This window comes from Lasioglossum baleicum, chromosome 3 (genome assembly GCF_051020765.1).
Source record: "Lasioglossum baleicum chromosome 3, iyLasBale1, whole genome shotgun sequence".
Classification (NCBI taxonomy): domain Eukaryota; kingdom Metazoa; phylum Arthropoda; class Insecta; order Hymenoptera; family Halictidae; genus Lasioglossum; species Lasioglossum baleicum.
In genome coordinates this window covers 13,019,087-13,040,517 of record NC_134931.1, presented here as the reverse complement: position 1 = coordinate 13,040,517, position 21,431 = coordinate 13,019,087, and the positions used below count along the sequence as shown (strand labels likewise).

The following is a 21,431-nucleotide window of genomic DNA, read 5'->3' as shown; positions in this document are numbered from 1 at the left end:
ACTGTTTTACAGTGTACATCGAGTAATTACAATTAATTGGCTATTCGTTGGTCGTAAACGATAATATACACTATATCTGCACACGTCTCTGCATCAGAAGGGCACTATGTGGCATTGTGATGCAATGGTCGGCCTTCACCATGAGCGCCATGCACTCCAATTTATACCTGCGTATGCCTGTCATTATTTTCAACGCTGGCAAACTTTCGAATCTAGCTATGATACTTCGAGAACGCGTGTTAAGCTGTTAAACTGCAAAGAAATGCAACACGACACGATTTTTATAACTTGTTAAACTAAAGAGATCCTTTGACAAGTTTCTCAACCATCTTTCCGTACCCTCTTTCATAAGCACGTAGTTTGCGACTTTCGCCTCCTTGCGATCCTTTTACATTTTCGATCAAAGGCATCGTTAATAGGGAAGAAAATTAATATTCTTAATAATTAAAATTAGAAAACCTGTCACCTTAAAACCAACAAACTCTTCATCAGCGTCTCCGAGTCACTGTGGACACTTGAACCTTAATATTTTTTCAATAAATACAGTTTTCAACAACGTGTACATTTGTCCGAGTACGTAACATTATCGAACACCTCTGTAATGTCTCCCAAGGCAGAACCTGTCGACCGGAACAATCCGTAGTTCTTACGAGAATGATCATCAGGCTAGAAAGTGCGCGATGAATAACGTTCAGAAAATGATCGCCACCGGATAGCGATCGAAAGACTGGAATGACTCACGGCAAACAGGGGAACGGTCATTCGGCAAGGTCTCAATCGTTCCTCTCTCAATTCCTCGAGCAGGTGTTCTAAGTGTTCCCGGGAATCGCGTAAACCGCCTTAGCAAATTGAGCGAAATGGAATCGCGTAAAAACCCCTCGACCATACATCCCATGGCTCTCGGTTTTCACTGGCTAACGTCCGCGTCGTCGCAGTCGCAAACTTTCTCCCTGTTCGAGCGAATTTTCCCGATAGTTCGATCGTTCCGCGAAAACTACCGGGTGTGCTTGCAGGCAACAATGTTAGCCGATAGGCGGGGCCCGCTTCGTTCGTTTATATTTAAATGATCGGCATCGAAACGCCCGAGCCGAAACGAACATCCGAATGTACCTTCGTGAAAGTGCACCTTCCGCAGAGGTCGATGCCTCCCGTTCTCTTGGACCGGTAGATCGTGCGGGCCCAGGTTCTCCCTCGACAACGAGCTCACCAGGATACCCCTGAGAGTCGCTAGGGTGCTGCTCGGTATCTCCCTATTCATGTCGCCGGCTCCCATGTCATCCCCAATCTCACTAACATCCCGGTCACAGCTCCCCCGACCCCTATTCAACACCTTCTCGCATAATTCCCGCGGATTATCACGCTTCCGTAGACACAGAAATGCACGGTCCGCTTCGACGACAGCGAAGCCACCTGATTTCTGACACACTGCACTATCTTCAATCTCGAATCACACTTTATCACTCTACTCCTGCCTCGATCGATCCTTCACGAAAGCTGCGATCACTTTTCCGCGGATGCAGAACTGTCAATTCTATATTTGAATTCACCCGTTTAGTGCTTCTGTAGATTTATTCGTATTGCTTTGTCGACGTCACTTTAGCTCTTCGGACGAAATTTGAACTTTGCTAGTGTGGGTATCGAAGAGGAAACATCTCTACTTTCGTAGAAACTATAGTTCGTCCACGTGGACACTGAACATGATCTAAAATAGTTTGGGACTACAACAATTTTCGTAGACGGATCGTCTACTGAACAAGAACACAGTTGGAACAACCCGAAGTCCCACCGCGCCGCTCTTTCGAGCACAATCAATATTTGGAAGCTGGATCAGGCTTTATCCCGGAGATCCATTTGTTTGAATTGGTTCTCCAGAGGAGCGTTTGTTAAACAAGAATTCTACACGTGGATTATGTAAACACCGGTCGGGGATTAGAATATACTTGGACCGCAGGATTTCTCTCTTTCACTTGATGCTGCTTGAAAAGCAATCAGTATGTAGAACCCGGATTAGACTTTATCCGAGAGATTTTCTCGTTTGAGCTGTTCCTCCGGAGAAATGCCAAGTTTTCTCGGTTGAACGTTTGCCGGCGAGCAATCTTCCGCTTGTTCGATACTAACATCGATGACAGATTACAGTATAGTAGAAAACATCATCCCTTTGCACTGCTGGAGGCTATTTAAAATGAAGATCGCACTGTATCCTCGCGATTTCAGACTCGTTTCCCAATGGTTTGTTAAACTCGGTCAACCTGAACACTAAAACAATTCAAATGGAGATGAAATCAGAGTTCTTTCTCGCACAGTGGACGCGTGAACCACAATTTTCCTGCCACAGTTTGTCCCCGGCGAGCGTGGATCGTTGATGACCCAGTTCTCCGTAGGAAAACCGCACGAAATCCATCCGGCGAGCGACAAGAACGATTCTAAACGCGTCTGAAGCGTCCGGGATAGCGCATTTATTGTGCCCGACAATCCTCGAAGAAATTTCACTTTTTCTCCGAGGGAAAACGGACGGTAGCAGGCCGTCTGGCTCGTGGCCGAAGTAGTTCGGCGAATCACCGTGACAGGAATGACGGGGCGTCAATTCGCGATGGAAACGATCTACAGCGAATCGAGATTGCCGGATCGCGGACGCCCCTTTTCACCGTGACGTGCGCTCGCAACTGGCTTCTTGGTAGTCCGTCGTCGACGGCCACGAGCGCGTGTTGCGTCACCATGTAAATTTAATCGGTTGTTTAGCAGCTGACGGCGGCTCGGTGGCCGCGTTGCAGCTAAAGGTCGCTCGAGGCCACGGGCAGGACCATGAGGAGGCCCGATGGGCTTTAGGCCGTCGTTTATCGGAAAACCGATGCCATCGTCGACGGTGCTCGAGCCTAGAAAGTTCCTTTCTCCTCGGACTGTTTAGAAATTCCGTCGGCGGCGCGGTTCTCTCCCGGGAAAACATCGAACACGCGACGCACCGCGACCGAGTCGTCTTTGTTACGCTTTTGGTAAGCGCCACCAGCGTGGTCGCGCTGCGATTTCGCGATTTCACTGGCTGCTCGCGGCTCGACACTGACAGCAACTGATCAACCAACTCGACGACTCGTCGAGCAACCGTGCACCACTTCGAGGACGGTCGACGTTAACGCGATTTCGAGCGATATCGATTCGAGCACGCGATCCTCGCCGACAACCGGACGACTCGCTGGAACATGCCCGACCGTGCGACTTGCTCGAGAAGCCACAGGTCCCTCCTCGCTGCCGGCAAGTCTTTTCTTGCTCCTTCCTTCGAGCCTCCACCTCCTACCACTCCGTCTACTTCGACGGACACTCGCCGGATACGTGTACACCTTCGACAACGTGCCGTCTCGCACTCCCGTTTGTCGTCCACAGGTGCACAGAGTGGGGACCAATGTGCTCGAAAGCCTTGTCTCGGATCGCGAGAACGTGTGCACGAGATCTGACAATAAAGTACGCGGTCTTGTTGCGGTAACAGTGCCTCGGAAATCGTTGCCGCATGTCACTTTGCTTAGCTTTAGGCTATCCGCTCCCCCCCAACCCCTTGGGAACGCTTGCACCGCTCTGTCACGGGCTAATCCGACCGGCCGACACAGTTCCGGAACGGTTTTGCGAAATGAGAGCTAGTGTCGTATCGCTCGTGGTATTACGGTGATGCATGGATCAACGGAACTCATGGTTCGAGTCTGAGAGATCCTAACTGAGAGGATCTCCCTTGAACACTATTGCTAATCCTTCGAGGACGATGCACAGTGGGACAGAGTCACAAACAGCTGGACAAAATTTATGTCTCCGTTATAATAAAATATATGGACCGTTTATTTTGAAAGTGGTGTAAGTCCATTTAAAAAAGAATGGGATATCACATAATTTGTGATTAATTTAGTGTATACTTTTTATTTATAAGTAGTTAATAGTTAATGTCTTAAAAAATGCCAATGCTTTGTTCAATTTAAAATTGGCCAACAAAAGAAATTGCGTAGCGATTGATTATGAAAGTGGTGTAAGTCCAATTTCCATAGACATGGATGGTGGTTACCACACCACTGTTGTGAATAGCATGTTATAAAACAATGTGGACAAAATAATAAATTTATTTTACATGAAATGAAACGAGAGAATTTCGTTTCACCAAAAATCTACGGATCTCAATTTAAAAACGGGTAAGAAAAAATTCGGATGAAAGAAAATGGTATAATCAAATTACATATATTGATAAATTAATAGAAACATTGCCAGACTTGACATAATTATGTTATATTTTTGAATCGACTAATATGCCAATCTTTAATTTTCTCGAAACAACAAAAAATCGACTTACACCACTTTCAAAATAAACGGACCATATTATATTGAACCGCATATTCAAGAATTGAAGCACATAACAGCCTCAGAGCGTCCAGCAATTTTATTATTGGATCTTGTGAATTTGACGTTGAGAACCGCTTGTAGATCGGTAGAATGTGCACGAATCATGAATGTTATGGCAACTCTGGCACTGTGGGGAAAGAACATCCGTGGATGTTGAACGTAACTTGAACTTAGAGCGTACACCCACGCGAGACCTGTTATTACGCAAACTGGCGTCTTCAATGGGAGCCTAAATTTGAATTGTGTCCGTAAGAATGCAAACCGAGCCGAGAACCAAGTTGCCACTGGGATTGTGTTCGTACATAAGTTAGAGTAAGCTACCACTGTTACACAAGTAGAAACTGCCAGCTATGGTCAGACACGGGAAACTAATGCTCGCACGCACGTGCGCCTGACAAATGTATTTACGTCGACTTTCCTCGCAACTTGTTTTCGATGTGTGAACTGTTAGAGTAAGTAGACCACCCAGAATAACCGCTGGAATAAATAACAAGAATATTATTAAAAACTCGTGGAATTATAAATTATTAAATAGGTTCTTTGCAAATTGTTTATCAAAGAAATTAATTGATCACTTCTATTGCTCGGTAATTCAAACTCCAGTTGAACAAAAATGTTCAGTTTATTCGAGAACTAGAGAATTCCGGAATTGAAACATGCCGGTGGTATCAAGATATTATGAAATACATATTTGCGTCTCGATTTTAGTTGCAACTCAACGTAATCTACTGGATAAGTATCAAATTTTGACGTTATGTAACCGTTCGAAGAGGAAATTTCTTTTTCCACTTGGAGTTCCTCTTTCAATAAATTATTCCATTTAAAAAACTGGATTTACATGCTGTTACACGTGTGCTATTACTAGACTGTGTAATTTATGCAAATATATATCCTCGTAGAGTCGATTGAAGGAGCTGACGTTAAATGAAATATAATTTCCTTTTCGAATATATTTCATTTAGTGAAAATTGAGATGAAGTAGGAACTTTCCGAGTTATTAAAAACGGGATAAAAATTCTAGGATAGGAGATACAATTCTGTATAACCTCTTTTTACAAATTTTAAAAATTCCGAATTTTTGCGCAATCATACGCAACCAATATGCGAACGAAGCTCGCCAATGCAACTAAAAATATTGGCTGCATATCTGCAAAATGCGCATTAACTTTTGTGCGTCATTCCTAGGTGTGGAAAGCGGGGGAAGCAATTTGTAGACGATCTTCGTAGGCCTGAAATAGATATAAACATCTCGCGTCCCCAAATCGTGTACACCTAGTAGGCAGTCCTGCTGACGAATCTATTAGCCAACCAGTAGGCTGAGTAGGCCATAGTCTATTTTGGTGCCGAGATTGAGGTTCGACGTTGAACGCCGTGAATCAATGGGTGCAGCAATCCGGCGAACGGTGTTCCGGGTTCCGGTTCAATAAACCTCATCGCCGCGCTGATATTTTTCTACCTAGATCTATCCTTCGTCGTCTTATTTCCGTCACGTTTGTTACTTCACCGGCTGTTGAGCCAATCTGGATGAAATTTTGCAGTAACATTTTTGTCCAGTTTAATATAAAATTTATTAAAAAATGTCTATCATCACAAACAGTGTTTCAAAAATTATTTCGTGAAAATGAGTGCCACGCTCTCCTAATACAAGCAATCTAGCTCAATGTTTCAACAAATACTACTCAAATACCATATCACAACCTGTTCATGTTGACTTTGTAAAGGAACATAATTTTCCATATTAAAAAAATATCTCAACTCCTCTTATTTTTCAATCGTTCAAAAGCATGTAGCCGTTTAACGCATAAGAGGAAGTAGCAATGAAATCCGGAGATTATCTTATCGCGAACATGCACACTTATCCTGGAAACACCACCGGCTCAGTCCTCTAATTACAACTTTAAGAACGCCGACTTAAACGGGTTGGAAAGGGTTTTTTCTTGGTTCTATGGAGAAAGCAGAATTTTTTCTCTACAGAGTGGTCTACATAAATAAGATAAATGCTTATCTCATCGAGCTGCGTAATGAAGCACGATGACGGCAGCGAAAAGTGTAAAACGTTTTCAATTCAATCTTTAATAGTGGAAGGATCGTCTTTCTTTGACGACTTCAATAAATCAATTTCTGTTTCGTATTTTAAAAATAGAATTCAGACATCTTGCGACCTCCAAAATGAATTGTCATGTACTTTGCAAGGAGTGTCTAAAAGTTTAAATACCTCAATCAAGCCGCATAATGAAGCACGATGATGGCAACAAAAAATGTAAAATAAATATCAATATGTTCGGAAAACTTTTTCAATTCAATCGCTAATAGCGGAGGGATTATCTTACTTTGACCACGACTTCAGAAAATCAATTTCTGCTTCGTATTTCAAAAACATCATTCCGACATCTTACGGTCTCTGAAATGTATTCTCATGTACTTTGCAAATCTCTGTAATTGCAATATAAATCACAAAGTTTGGAATCGTCGTGGCCACTAGCATCGTTCAACACTAAACCTACCCAGCACTGAAAGCGATTAAAATGTTTTAGCGTACAAAAATGACAAGGAGCTATTTATTTAGACTTTGCGCAATTTTTATTACAATATGTGCTTGGATAAAGAAATGTATAGAATAAATTTTCATGAAAGCAACTTCGTAATTTCAATAATTATAAGATGAAAAATATAAAACCGGTCATTTGACCGGTAGTGGTAGGTTTAGTGTCAAAGAAATTCCGAAATATCGAAGAGTTTGAACGGCTGAACAACGAGCAAAAACTGATTCGAACAAAGCAATTACGTGACAAAACGTGTACGATTCTAATACACCACGGATTAATCCGTATCACGCGTGCAGGAATGAATCCGAACTGTTCCAGCAACCGTTCCGCGAGTTCCAACGAGAAATCGTGGTTGACCGGTGGCGAACGTGACTCGCTGGATCGGGCCGGATAAGCAAGTGCCGCAGTTCCGGCAAAGGATTAATAATCACGACGCAGAACAATATTGGAATGCGTCGGCGCGGCCGGTATTCCGATTGTAAAAATAGAAGAATCCCGCGATGAATATTCCTCGAGCAGATCCGGCGGATCGTTGCGCGCCTCATTATCCGCGCCGGTGTGTCTTCGTAAGTGGATAAAGAGAGGTGACGCGAACGTGCCTCGCCTCGATATTCAAATTATCTCGGCGAGTCGCGTTGTTCGAGCCGTTTCGCCGTTGCCAGTCGTCCGTCATCGTTCCCGAGATAACGATAACGGCGCTCGTTTGGCCGTCAGGAAAACGCTATTCAGACGGTGTTCCGAGGAAACCTGACGAGGAAACCCGCGGAATTTCAGCGCGGAAATCAAGACCCACGAGTCGGATAATTCGCGCGAGAAGCAAGAACCGACGACGATGTTCCCTTTCTGTTCGCGGCTATCAAAGCAGACACGCGGAACGACGAAATCGACCTTAAAAGGCTACGCCGAGCGGCCCCCATTCCCTCGCGGCGAACGATGCTCGTCGAATCGTCATGCTGATCGATAATCGTGAAAACGTGGAAGCCTGAATCGTGTTAGAGTTGGTACGTTTTTGAAAACAGGTTTTTTGAATGAATTTCTTGAATTAGAAATCGGTTTTAGGTCATGAGATCGACCGGTAAAAATAAATTATTTAATTCAAAGTTTCGATGATTGGCTCGACATCGATTTGGGCATAAGCCTACTCTAATGAAACTACTGTCCTTTTACGAGAAAAGCGAAGAACATTAAAGAACCACAGTTTCTTACTTTCTGAGAATTTGCAGTGTCCTTCAGTACCAAAGCCTCATGACTCACAACCCAGGCTACCGAAGTCCACGGATCCTCGCTTTTACACATTGTTTAACAAGATAAAATGTTTGAGTAATATTCAATTTTCTTCGAAAATATAAGCTTTTGTGTCTTCGTGGTCTGCTCGTTCGAATGTATAAATGCACACAATCTAACATCGTGAGTACACAAGACAGTTGTAGATGTCAAGGATATATGAATAATATTTACGATTCTCTTAAAAAAATTCTTGAAAACTGCTAATTAGTTCTTTCGTATATTTTGTAGATAGTAAATTAAATCCAATATGGCATCTTTTTGATAATACGGTATGCCATAACAATGATTACTATATTCAGAAAATCGAACAGCTTTTTATTGCCTACTAACTAAGTACTAACGTTTCATGGGGGGAGGGGAGGATAAAAATATTATTCAACGTCGGTACACACGCGATATTGACTGAGAAACGAGAGGATCAACAATCCGGTTCCGTTTTTACGATTTCCGTGCACGGTTCGCTAAGCGGATAACTCGAAGGAAAATAACTATGTAGGTTGTCGGTTTTATCCTTTGAACTCGTTGCGTCTCCCCAGCAGGTTAAACGTTTATACGGATCGAACCCGTAAAGGAGCTTGTCGCAAGCAAAGCAACGTGGAAAAGTGTGAAGCTAGATTTATAAAAGCGGGCTACGAGGGTTGGGAGAGTTTTCCGTCATCTGGGTGGTCGGGCAATTTGTCGGGGCGCAAAATCGACGCTGACGAGGCGCTCGTTAATTAACGAGGCTCGGTCACTTACTTTTAGTAATTGCAGAATTCTCGCCGAGGCTTTGGCGTCTAAGTTGCTGTTTCAACGGCGGCTTAGTTGTTTGAATAAGTATCGTTTGGAAAATTGACGCCAGCTTTCATCCGATGAAATTCGTCTCTTTTTGTGAGATCGAATCGCAAATACGGGAACTGAACCCGAATGGCAACGATGACGACTACGAGCTGACTGGCGTGTTGTAAACATACTCGAGAATTTTTCTGTATAGTGGGTCTCCATCGAATTTTATGATTTTAGTGCCACATTAAAAATGTGGAATCTTTTTTCTTTGCAATTTTCAAAATTTTGCTTACATATTATTTAGTTAACCAATTCTTATAAAATGTCACAAGAGAATTATGCCATTTTTAAGTGTGATCGAATATTGTAATGTAATGAAAATTTACAGTGGGTGTAAAAAGTACTCGTACGCCCTTTGAAATAGAATAACTTTTTATAATCAATTAGATTTTGTATAATCAATTGGTTTAGAAAATGATATGCAAGAAAGATTTTCCAAAAATTATAATTTACAAGGTCACATGCAAAAATATAAAAGGGATTTGTTAAAACGATTTTATTTGGGCCCTCAATGAAAATTTAAAATATATGTGTTTTGTAGATCTACAATAGTAGTTAAACACATGCTGAAAATTTCATCGAAATCGATTAACATACACACGGGCTACAAGCGGTTAGAAATTGTGAAAATCGTAGTTTTACACGACTTTTGATCAGTTTCTGCTTAAAGTGGAAGGGTAGTCACGTGACAAAACTAGCACAGAACTAGATCTTGAAAGAACTTGCGGGCTGACGTTTGTTGTCCTTATACAAGCATATTTCATCACAGAGTGCTCTGGTCATCATATCAGTCAGAAAAGTCTTTTAGTGACAGAAAAATACATTGGAATATGCGGGATTTTTCTCGATTTTTTCCCTACTTTGGACACTCATATTCTTAGATATAAACATAATCTCGTTAAATCATGACCAGAGCACTCTGAATTTAACCTTCCTCTAGAATGAGCCCTCACCCAGCCCAAAATTTGCTCGTATAAGAACAAAAAACGAAACCCCGCAAACCCATGTTTCTAGTTCTTTGCTAGATTTGTCACGTGACTACCCTTCCCCCTTAAAATCCACAGAATCGTCCATCTTTCGATGCGTGTCGTTTTTTCCTGCGTCAACCGATTTCGATGAAATTTCCAGCATGTGCATAACTAACATAGATCTACAGAACATATATTTTAAACTTTCATTAAGGGCCCAAATAAAAGTTTAAAAAAATGCCTTTCTAATTTTTGCATGTAATCTTGTAAATTATAATTTTTGGAAAATCTTTATTGCATATCATTTCGTAAACCAATGCTTTTAATTGATTATAAAAAAATCAGGTCGTTTGGTACAATTATAAAAAAGTTATTCTGTTCTAAAGGCCGAACGAATACTTTTTACACCCACTGTATACATATAGAATTTACCCAACTGATGCTACGCATCAATGAATATTATAGTTTATTTTAAACTGTAAATAACGAAACGTTCGTTCAGAGAAGTTTAGACATCCTTTAAATTGCCCTAATAACTAGTAATTATGCCAGGGATTCAGATTCCATTGAAAGTAAAATCAAGTTGATCCGGCAATATTGAAACTTTTTTGCGCTAAAAGCATCAAAACGTAACGAATGCCATTAGAATTCTTCTTGCTATTTTTTCCGATCGATCCCCGCCGTTCGGGATTCTACCGATTCGAAAAGTAATCATCTGTATTGCAGTGCCCTCTTGTTAGCTTTAATTACCATTCCATTATTCAGAATGAACATCGAACTGTTCCTCCATTCAGGATCGAGATTGAAAGACGCTTTAAATATTCAGTACTGGATGCTGGTGAAATGATGATAGCTACTGATCACTGCACAAAAAGAACGACCGTGTTACACAGCTGCAAACGGGAGTCGGCGCAGCACGGATTAATGAGGTTTTGTAACATTGTCCATTAATGATTTATAGTCTCCTAAAAGATCGCTGGTACAATAATCGCCAGATAATAACCAAACAGTAACTACATGCAGAATTTCACTACGTAAATTGAAACGTATCATTAAATATATTTCATAACAATGGCAAATATAAAGTATAAGGTGACGTATTATCGTGCTTCGATACGTTCCACGAAAAAATTTTAATTCAAACGCCAGTCGCGCGTGCTATTAATGCTTAAACTTACTTAGCTAACGCGTTTGTTCATGACCTACTAAATCTACTTATCGCAACTGCCAGCGAATGTGCTTCACATAAACTTTCCGATCCATTTTCCGTAAAAATGGAGTTCCGTAAAAACAAATTTATTCCACAATTTCAACTGACAGTTGGCTATAGAAGTCTACGTATATCTGCTGCATTAAAAATAGTAGGGGCAGAAGATATTTTAAATTTTATGGACGGTCGTGATCTTTTTCAGAAAATTATACAGATACACACTAATGTGCGGATCTTGATGCAAAATAGAAATTGTCTGCGTTCATTATTAAATATTTCAAACTTCAGTGACCGATTTTCCTCATAGATGTTTACAGTTTGCATATCACTGCTTACGAGACACCCCACGTAAATTAACGAACGAAACCAGGCTAATCATTTCCAATTCGAACCGTTCGAAGGCGCTCAATGAAAAAAATGCTCCAACAATAGCTGAACAGCAATCACGAAGGGTAATTAAGCTGAATTGTGAGATCCGTATCCACCGTAGCCACCTCTCGCAGATGATCTAACGTCGTACACAAGCAGCAGCGCGATATCTCTTTGTAATCTCGGCCCACACAGAAGCGCAATCGTCCGTGAACACCGTAAATCAACCGGAAAGCGCGAATCGCCCGCAACTAACCATCGGCTAGCCTCCATCTGACCCTATAAACAAGAACGGAAATGCTCGGATTTTTCCTGAGTCGAATCGCTTCGACCATTCCCCGATTTGAGAATGCAATTTGTTAAGTTGATTGCGAGGGTTGCTGGATCGTCCTAATCGCCGGAGATCGGTTGTTCCGCGTTCGCCGACTTCCAGGTAGAATTATTACGCGCGGAATTTGCAGGTATCTCCCTAGATCGAAATTAGAATTCTCTTCATCGAATATAGAGAACCTTTCCTGTCGATCGATCGATACTCGTTCGATTCGCTCGAAAATTATGAAAGACTAGCTTTCGCCCGCGGCTTCGCTCGCACAGGAAACCGTTTAATGTCCTCGGAAATTGCTATTGTTTCTCCATAAAACCTTTTAACCCCCTATTCACCCCTATGGAGTTTTAATTTTATGCCATGTCGCCATCTTAGATTTCTAAATCCCTTTTCACCCCCTTAGTGGTTCAATTTTTTAAAATGCCGAAACAGGTGTTTGATTAATTATATCAAAGAGCATTAAGACCAAGTATGAACTAAATCCGACCACGAACAAAATATTACTCATACAAACGTTGCAACCCCTTCACCCCCTTAGGGGTTCAATTTTTTAAAATGCCGAAACAGGTGTTTGATTAATTGTATCAAAGAGCATTAAGACCAAGTATGAACTAAATCCGACCACGAACGAAATATTCCTCATACAAACGTTGCAACCCCTTTTCACCCCCTTAGAGGTCGAATTTTTCGAAATGCCGAAACAGGTGTTTGATTATTTGCATCAAAGAGCATTAAGACCAAGTATCAAGCAAATTCGACCACGAACGAAATATTCCTCATACAAACGTTGCAACCCCTTTTCACCCCCTTAGAGGTCGAATTTTTCGCAATGCCGAAACAGGTGTTTGATTATTTGTATCAAAGAGCATTAAGACCAAGTATCAAGCAAATCCGACCACGAACAATATATTCCTCATACAAACGTTTCAACCCCTTTTCACCCCCTTAGGGGTTTCGAATATTTCGAAATATCCTTTCTTATCCCTTGTATAGATCATAAAGGAAACCTCTGTACAAAATTTCAGCTTTCTAGGTCCAAGGGTTTAGCCTGGGCGTTGATAGGTGAGTGAGTCAGGACTTCGTTTTTACATATACAATATATTTAGAGGAAAGTTACAAAATCTATGAGTACAGTGAACTCTTCCCTCCCACTTATAATTTTTCTTGTAAATGCATAAAATCTGCAGTCTAGTTATTCAAGATAAAGTAGTTTCATTTGTGGCCGCGAGGAAAATCCTACCGGGTGGGGACGAACAATTTTGCCAAGAATTTAATAGAACTATGCGGTATATATTTTCTCTGATGAATATTTTTATGTGAACGAGGTGCATCGAGCCATGGGAAGCTGAAATCATCCATGAACTCGAATGAACTGGTAATAACGCTGGGAACGTGGCCGGAGGGTGGTTTCACGATGTTCCGCTGTTTAAAATCCGCGAGGGATGAACAATAGAGGAGCAACAAACGAACGGAAGATCAAGAATAATTAGACGAACGGTGGATCGTCGACGACGGGGATGGAATGCAAAAATCCGAGCTCGACGGTGCTTTTTAAAAAACCCGGCAATGCCGCCGCTTGGGAACGTCGCCGTGCACGTTGGAACGCGACGAGAGATCGGTCAGCTGCATTACCGAGCAGATTTTATGCACTCGACGAGAAACGTCGGCGCACCGATTCCCTCGACTATGCTCACTGCGACGATAATGACCATGAAACGACGCGCTGTCGCGCACAAAAACTCGTGTCGCCTCGAATGGAAGAACCGGCGGAAAACGAAGCGCATAAAGTATGAAGGATCAGATTAACGCAAATATCCTGCGACGAACGAACGTATTTACCTTTGCCGAGGGGTTTATGCATAATTAAATCGTATTCAACATATTCAGGTAAACACCGGTTACGTTTTCTTGAACTCTGCTTACACATGTTTTACTGGCATAACAATGCTCCAAGAATTATCTACACACGTATACTCCCCAACGTATGCAGAAAATATCATCCTACACGCCACCACCATAATAATATTCCTACAATAATTATTCTAGTATCAACTTAATGTAATCCGTTTTCACTAAATTAAACCGGAACGAAATTCTGTGCGTCAGAAACCGTGCCCGTAATATTTGTCATTATTCTACGCTGATCATTAAAAGGAAATATAAACACAAGATTAAAGAGATAATGAGTAATATACAATTAAAGTGACTGGAGTAACAATTATTATTATGATTATTATCTACGTAGTGTGGATTCCACCGTTACAGAAATTTTAATTATATTCTTCTAATTAGTTTAATGGGAATGAATGAAACCAAAATAAATGTTTCATGAATATGTATTCCGATTTACTTGTAATTTGCAAATACACAATTCTATAAATTTTAGTTTTCTTATAAACACGTAAATTATTATAGTTTGAGACGATTGGCGCCGCGTTATTCAGGAATTATTGATAATAAATAGCCGACGTTATTGATTTGCGAGAATTTTAAAAGCGAAGCTCAGGAAGTTCGCGACTCGAACCCTCCACTAGACGTCTCGAAGCCACTTCGCGGAGATGACCCCTTTTTTCTTCATTGAACCACGCAGAACCCGCGGCGATTTTTCTGCGACGCGCCGTGACGTCGAGATCTCCGCAAATCGGCTCTTGAGAACTGCAAGTCGTAGAAAAAAGGCCGATGCGCAAGAGAGATTTCTATGTGGGACGCGGTCGATAGGGATTAGTAAATCAAAGACTGTGGCTAATGATGTTTTTCGAAGACCTGGCGGTGCTAATGAATTCACGCTCGAGATGCGAGTCGTGTTAACGTGCTAATATTCCGCAAGGCTAATGCGAGCTGTTCGGTATACAGCAGATCTTCATTTGAAACGTAGTTTATTCGTTCCACACGTATTTAATGAGAACAGCTAAAAATTGCTGTGTCCCATAATAATAGTAGCAGTTGATGAATTTAATTTGTTCTATAATAATAGTAGCAGAAGAAATTCAATATAGACCGCAACATTTTTATTAACGATTAAAAATATTACTCCTAATTTTTACTTTGAGTGTTCAGATAGTTTCTGGATTTTTCAATAATTTCGTTCCTCCATTTTAAACTTGTAGGTAGGATCCCTTGACTGCGAAGCTTTGCTTTCCCTATGTGCGTGAGCTTATAATTATTGGAGCCATCGTTCTTCATTGCTTCCAGCATAACTTGTTTTTTTCATCTTACTTTTACAATGGGTTGATATTCAACGGAAATAAAACCATTGATTTCGATCAGCGGATGAAATTGGAACAATAGTTATAATTCGTAATATTAGATAAACCTAAAAATTGAAAGATGTGTCAAAACAAATGACAGATGTTGTGAAACATTGATTTTTATTGAAGCTTCGCAATTTTGTCCTACAACATAACTTATTATGGGACAGAGGAAGTATTAAAATTGATATGTCCGGTAGAAGACCATTCGCCGTAAGACTCCACCGTCATTAAATAGAAAGGCAATACTATACCAATTAATTTTATTATTTTAATTCTGTATCCATATTCCTGTGGATGTGAAGAACAGTAGAATTTATAAGCGAAAGGTAGCTGAATTGCGCTAATAGCAAACCAAATGGAACATTCAGGAAGATTGTCCAATCTTCCAGACACTGTCACAGCTATTCGAGATTCAATTCTAGAATCAATGTAATTAGGTCATTATCGGTATCCAACGCATCGATTCAAAGCACCCAATAGGACGCGATCAAAAAGACCGACGCGGAATAATCATGCTTATATAATGCTTGCATAAAGCAACGTTCTAAGGAAGAAATACTTGGCGGAGAGAAAGTGTACATAAATTATTGTCGAACTAAGTCGGATTCAACGGAACCGTCAACGAATGGACATTCTTTGCTTCGCGTATATACTGTTGTGTGTGTATTATGTATAATATGATACACATTTGTATTATATTTCGTATAATACACATTTGTCTTGTATTTTGTATAATGCACATTTGTCTTGTATTTTGTATAATGCACATTTGTATTATATTTTGTATAATGCACATTTGTCTTGTATTTTGTATAATGCACATTTGTCTTGTATTTTGTATAATGCACATTTGTCTTGTATTTTGTATAATGCACATTTGTCTTGTATTTTGTATAATGCACATTTGTCTCGTATTTTGTATAATGCACATTTGTCTTGTATTTTGTATAATGCACATTTGTCTTGTATTTTGTATAATGCACATTTGTATTATATTTTGTATAATGCACATTTGTTTTATATTGTGTATAAAATGCACATTTGTCTTGTATTTTGTATAATGCACATTTGTCTTGTATTTTGTATAATGCACATTTGTTTTATATTGTGTATAAAATGCACATTTGTTTTATATTGTGTATAAAATGCACATTTGTCTTGTATTTTGTATAATGCACATTTGTCTTGTATTTTGTATAATGCACATTTGTTTTATATTGTGTATAAAATGCACATTTGTTTTATATTGTGTATAAAATGCACATTTGTCTTGTATTTTGTATAATGCACATTTGTCTTGTATTTTGTATAATGCACATTTGTATTATATTTTGTATAATGCACATTTGTCTTGTATTTTGTATAATGCACAATTGTCTTGTATTTTGTATAATGCACATTTGTCTTGTATTTTGTATAATGCACATTTGTCTTGTATTTTGTATAATGCACATTTGTCTTGTATTTTGTATAATGCACATTTGTTTTATATTGTGTATAAAATGCACATTTGTATTATACTCACGTATCATGTATAAAAGGGAAATGATACACATACGTTCATGATGCAAATGGGTCACTAAATGAAATGAAGATATCGAGGATTAAATATGAGTCAGATAAAGTAGCAAAAAATGATTCGAACAGTCCGAGCAGATCGTTCACGGTAGATTTTACAGAGCGGAAGCCGGTCTCCAGGTATCACGCGATGGAGGCGACGATTTCCACCGATAGAAGTAGCAGTTATGCAACAGATTTGTCTCGAGCCGACATCGCTTCGTGTCGCGATTTATACGGGCCGAGAAGTTGCGAGGCCGGTATTCCCGACGACGATTTCTTGCGGCTAGCTGGCCTTGCAATGCCGTGCGCGATGCAAAGCGTCTCTGGCATTAGAACTGCATCCACCTGCGAATGGCCACCGCCGATGGCATGCGGCTCTTGCGGCCGGCTATCGGCACCGCCGACAAAACATCTCGTGAGCGAACATTAATTTCTCATCCTCCCTTATACGAGATCCTCCTTTACACGATCTAGTATCCTGATGCTAACCAGAAAAACTTCACAGCGGATCACAGTAATGTGAAAACTTCGGGATCGAAATTTCACTTACATTGTGCACAGATACTGTTCATCGATCTCTTGACCCTATCGTGGAACGTGGAAGCGATTAAACCAAACATTTCTGTTTCTAATGATTATTTTATGAAACTTTTACGTACGTATCCGTGACATTTTCCTGATTAGAACAACTCCAAACACGACACACTTCGCATCATGTTTATTTCCGTAATCCACGATACGGAAGAAGGTTTTATCATTGAATTGATTTTAACTCAATTTTCGTAAAGAGTACTAAATTAATTTAACTAATGCATTCCTGACCACGACGTTGAATGAAAAACGTCCACCATACAAAGATTAAACACATCATTGTATTTGCACAGTGTACTAGACAAGTGGAATTTAATTCCGAAGCAGACTCACGGTAAAATTAGACAGCACTTACGGGATGCATAGCCACATATTGCACTTTCTACACACAGTAGAGCTAGACAGTATTTATGCGCCGCGTTCAGTAGACTTTCTTTTTCTACTGCAAGCACGTTTCAGGATTAAATTCCGTGTGCGCACGTTATGCGGCTGAAATTTGCCCAAGATTTATTTATTTCACGAATTCGCGGTGCTATGAGTGTTAATGAAGTAGACAATTAAAAATATAATATAAGACTTGACGATTACGATTGTTCTGACAAATAGCTTAGTTATCCGCGTTATTGTTTAATCATAGGAAGTGAGGTTGTCAATTAAGGAAACGAAATAACCAGAAACTCAAATTACAGCGACCCTAAACTTCTCCAGGACGGTGGTCTGCACTGAGAAAAAAATCCTGTCGAAACAAAAAAAATATATATTGATTCAATAAGATGTACTATTGAATAGTGCCAATATCATATGAACTTATTTTAATATTTAATACTATTGAATTTCAATAGCAAAACTCATTTCCGCCGATCATATAAGCGAATAGCTTGACCATCAATGTTTTCAAAAAAATAAGATATGGCCTCAAATCAATTCCAGTATAAATCAATACATTTCTCAAATTATTTTAACAATATATCTGATTGAAGGAAAAAAAGAAATATTACGAATAATAATGTACGGTATCGAATCGAATAATATTTTCAATCATTTCATGATAGACAATTCAAATACATCACGATTTGCTTCTAAATTTCATACTATTGAAAAGAATACATTGATATTCATCGAAGTAAAAAAATGACAATAACACGCGTGTTATTGAAGTAACTACTTTTTTTTTCTCAGTGTGGACTTCCTCAGCTGCGGCCTAGACAGTCGAATCAATCGTGTCAGTAATTCGCGTTAGAATCTCCGATATAATCATTCATTCACGGCTGTTTGCACCCGGCGACACGAGTAACCGGCGTTCAAGCGGTATTTATCTCCTCCCAAAAATTGTTCTTGCGGAAGATGCTAATGGGCCCGGAAAAGTGGTTGGAACTGTGACAAAAAGCCATCGCGCTGTAATTACCGACGAGCTGGCGAAAAATGGGAACGCCATGGGATGCCGCGTTAAGTGTGAACTTCGCGAGATCTATCGGCAGCCTGGCAAGAGTTGGTAAAAGAGCCATTAGCAAGTTTCGCCTAGGATGCGCCGGAACTCCGCCGCGCCCGCATCTTAATCCCCGTTTTCATGGATCGTCGATACCCTGGCCGCCATTTAAAATTCTAATCCGGAACTGTTTTTTGTACAGACAGTGCTGAGTGTCCGGCGAAATGCTCTCTCAGACTACAAAGCTACAGGCAAACATTCTCGCCGGCAAAAGAACTGCTTCTTCGAATCTCCTCTCGGCTATGCATAAAGATTGCATGCATTTATGTGCATCCAGGCTCCAATACCCGTATTTAATCAATAACGTTAGCATCAACAACGTCGAGCTACGTCGAACACTATATTCGTAGTAAAATACTTAATGAAATAAGATCGTGAGTTTGTTACGCTGCCAAAGAATAGGTACTTCATTTTTGATACAATCATAACAGAATTTTCTTGGGGCTAATGGTAGGAGACGTGTTTAATATATAAGTTGTTCGTTCCGGAATGTTCTTGAAAACTGAAATGAAATATTCAGTCGTAAAACAATCGTTTATTTTTACTGCTGCCAGTGGAAGGAAAATAGTTCGCTTACGTATTCGCAACAGCATATCGTATCTCCGCGATAATAGCTAATGTTTTTGGAAAATTAAATAGATATAAAAATAGCACTGCCTGGTACAATTCAAGACTTTACTTGCAGCTAGTTCGAAGGCTGCTTACATAATATAAATAATTGCATGAATAGTTTGAACCATGAAGTAAGACTAATGTAGTTTGGATATGGTTACGAAAAATGTTCCGTATGTGGCCAGGTTCGCCAAATGGAATGGCCTGGACATTATCGTCGCCATCTTGAAAGACAAAAAAGTTAGAAATACATGGTTATAACATAATGCACAAATATGCAAAATTGGAAGAAAAATAATGTTATAAATTTTTGAAAAAAGATTTTTAAAACCTACCGTGTGTATTTTATGATATAATTAATTATATAATTGTACATAGTATATGAATTGTTTAATTATTAAATAAAGACAGGAATGGGAACGAAGATGTCAAATTGTATCAAAAAGTAAAATTACTTTGAACTATATACACGAATATTCAAGATTGCGATGATAATGTCCAGGTTATTCCATTTGGCGAACCTGGCCACATACGGAACATTTTTCGTAACCACTTTTTTCTTCACAACGCTATCGAGATACGTCTTCTTACTCTTACTTCATGGTTTGAACGTAGCATACACATCGTTTTTAAATCGATTTGTTAAAGAAACACATCTGCAATTCCTCGGAGGATTCATCCGCCACCGGAGACGCATAAAGCGTTCTCCGGAAACGGGCGTCGATTATTGCAATTCGGAGATGTCGCGTGGAAAGTTACGCGCTGCGAGTCCCGCGATTAGGCGATCACTTGTATGCGAGTCGCGAATCATGCTCATACGTTTCAACAACCTCCTCAAGCTTTTCGTTCGCGCGTGGAATGCGAAATCGAGCGGATTTCGGCGTCGCGAAAAGCGCGGGAATTTGAAACGGCGCGATCCGCCTGGCACGCAAGCGCGTGCAAGTACAGGAAGTTTCATAATTCCCGTGAAAGTTGAATCAGCCTCGATTTGTCGGTTTTAATCGGCGCCTCGCGCACGAAAGTCATTAATTATTCCGCGATGTAACTGAGTCGAGCCGAGCGGAGTAAAGTCGAGTTGAGTCGACTCGAGTCGCGCGCGTGCCAAGTACAAAGGCATAACCAGCGAGCGTTTCCAGGCGTCGGATTTCACCTTTCAAAGCAATGTTCGCTCGCATCGAAGGACGAAAATACCAGTGTCGTTTGCGTCATCCTCTTCGTTTTTTTTTTCGCGAGTCAGGTTCTTGCGCAACACCCTATTAAAGCCGAACTGCAAGCATCCGTGGCGCCGCGTCGCGATAGAACTGCACGAGAGCAAAGTATCATCCCGCGATAAATCAACGGGGAATCTGTTGAAACTTTTCGTGGTGAAATCTCCGAGGCGATTTGAATCCGTTGACTTTGCTCGCGCAAAAGGAACCTGTTCAATACACTGTCACAATGCCAAGCCGAAACGCAGTGTCTTCCACAGACGGCATTTTAAATTCAGTAAAGTTTTAATCAAATTTGTTTCACGTAAAAAGGTAAAAACGAAGCCCGTGTGTCACATTGAAAAACAATTAATTTCACATGTCGTCATGCCCTTTAATTGGTGCAAAGTTAATATATTTGAAGTATTAAAAGGTCTATTTTTATTATACAATCAGACGAGTATAATCTTATTTGCAATAGATTTGTTTCGTACTTCAAAGGACCGAGTGCGAAGGCATTGATACATTTTATTTGTACTTTGTGAACATTGTTCTGTACGTAATATATTCTACTGTAGGCCTCGAATAATCCAATACCCAACCGATAATATCGAATCCGTTAACTGGGAAATGCGAGTTAAATCGTGATACGTATAAGGTGTTGTCGTCTGGCTGTTGTTCAAAGGAAAACTGGGCAAAAAGGAAAAATTCAATCAGACTGACGCGGCTTTGATGATGGTAAATCGCGATGGTGCGAAGTAGCATCAGAGAATTCCGAGTTTCGACGAGAATCACGCGGCGGAATTGTTTCGAACCGGGACCAGCCCTATCGAAAACGAATAA

The 21,431-nt window shown here is 40.3% G+C and overlaps 1 protein-coding gene across 22 annotated transcripts in view; it reads right to left on the bottom strand.

Annotated features, from left to right (window-relative positions):
* Positions 1-21,431, bottom strand: part of LOC143221949 (uncharacterized) — a 291,787-nt gene that overhangs the window by 123,173 nt on the left and 147,183 nt on the right. Inside the window, exon 1 of one of the 22 annotated variants that reach the window (XM_076447651.1) lies at positions 1,111-3,526. The exons of 17 other annotated variants lie outside the window; for them this stretch is intronic. In XM_076447651.1, coding sequence (XP_076303766.1) covers positions 1,111-1,273 — 163 coding nt within the window. In that variant the 5' untranslated portion in view covers positions 1,274-3,526. Of the gene's footprint in view, positions 1-1,110; positions 3,527-21,431 lie in introns of those variants that run through there. 4 more of the 22 variants (XM_076447655.1, XM_076447654.1, XM_076447665.1 and 1 more) reach the window with 4 other exon arrangements.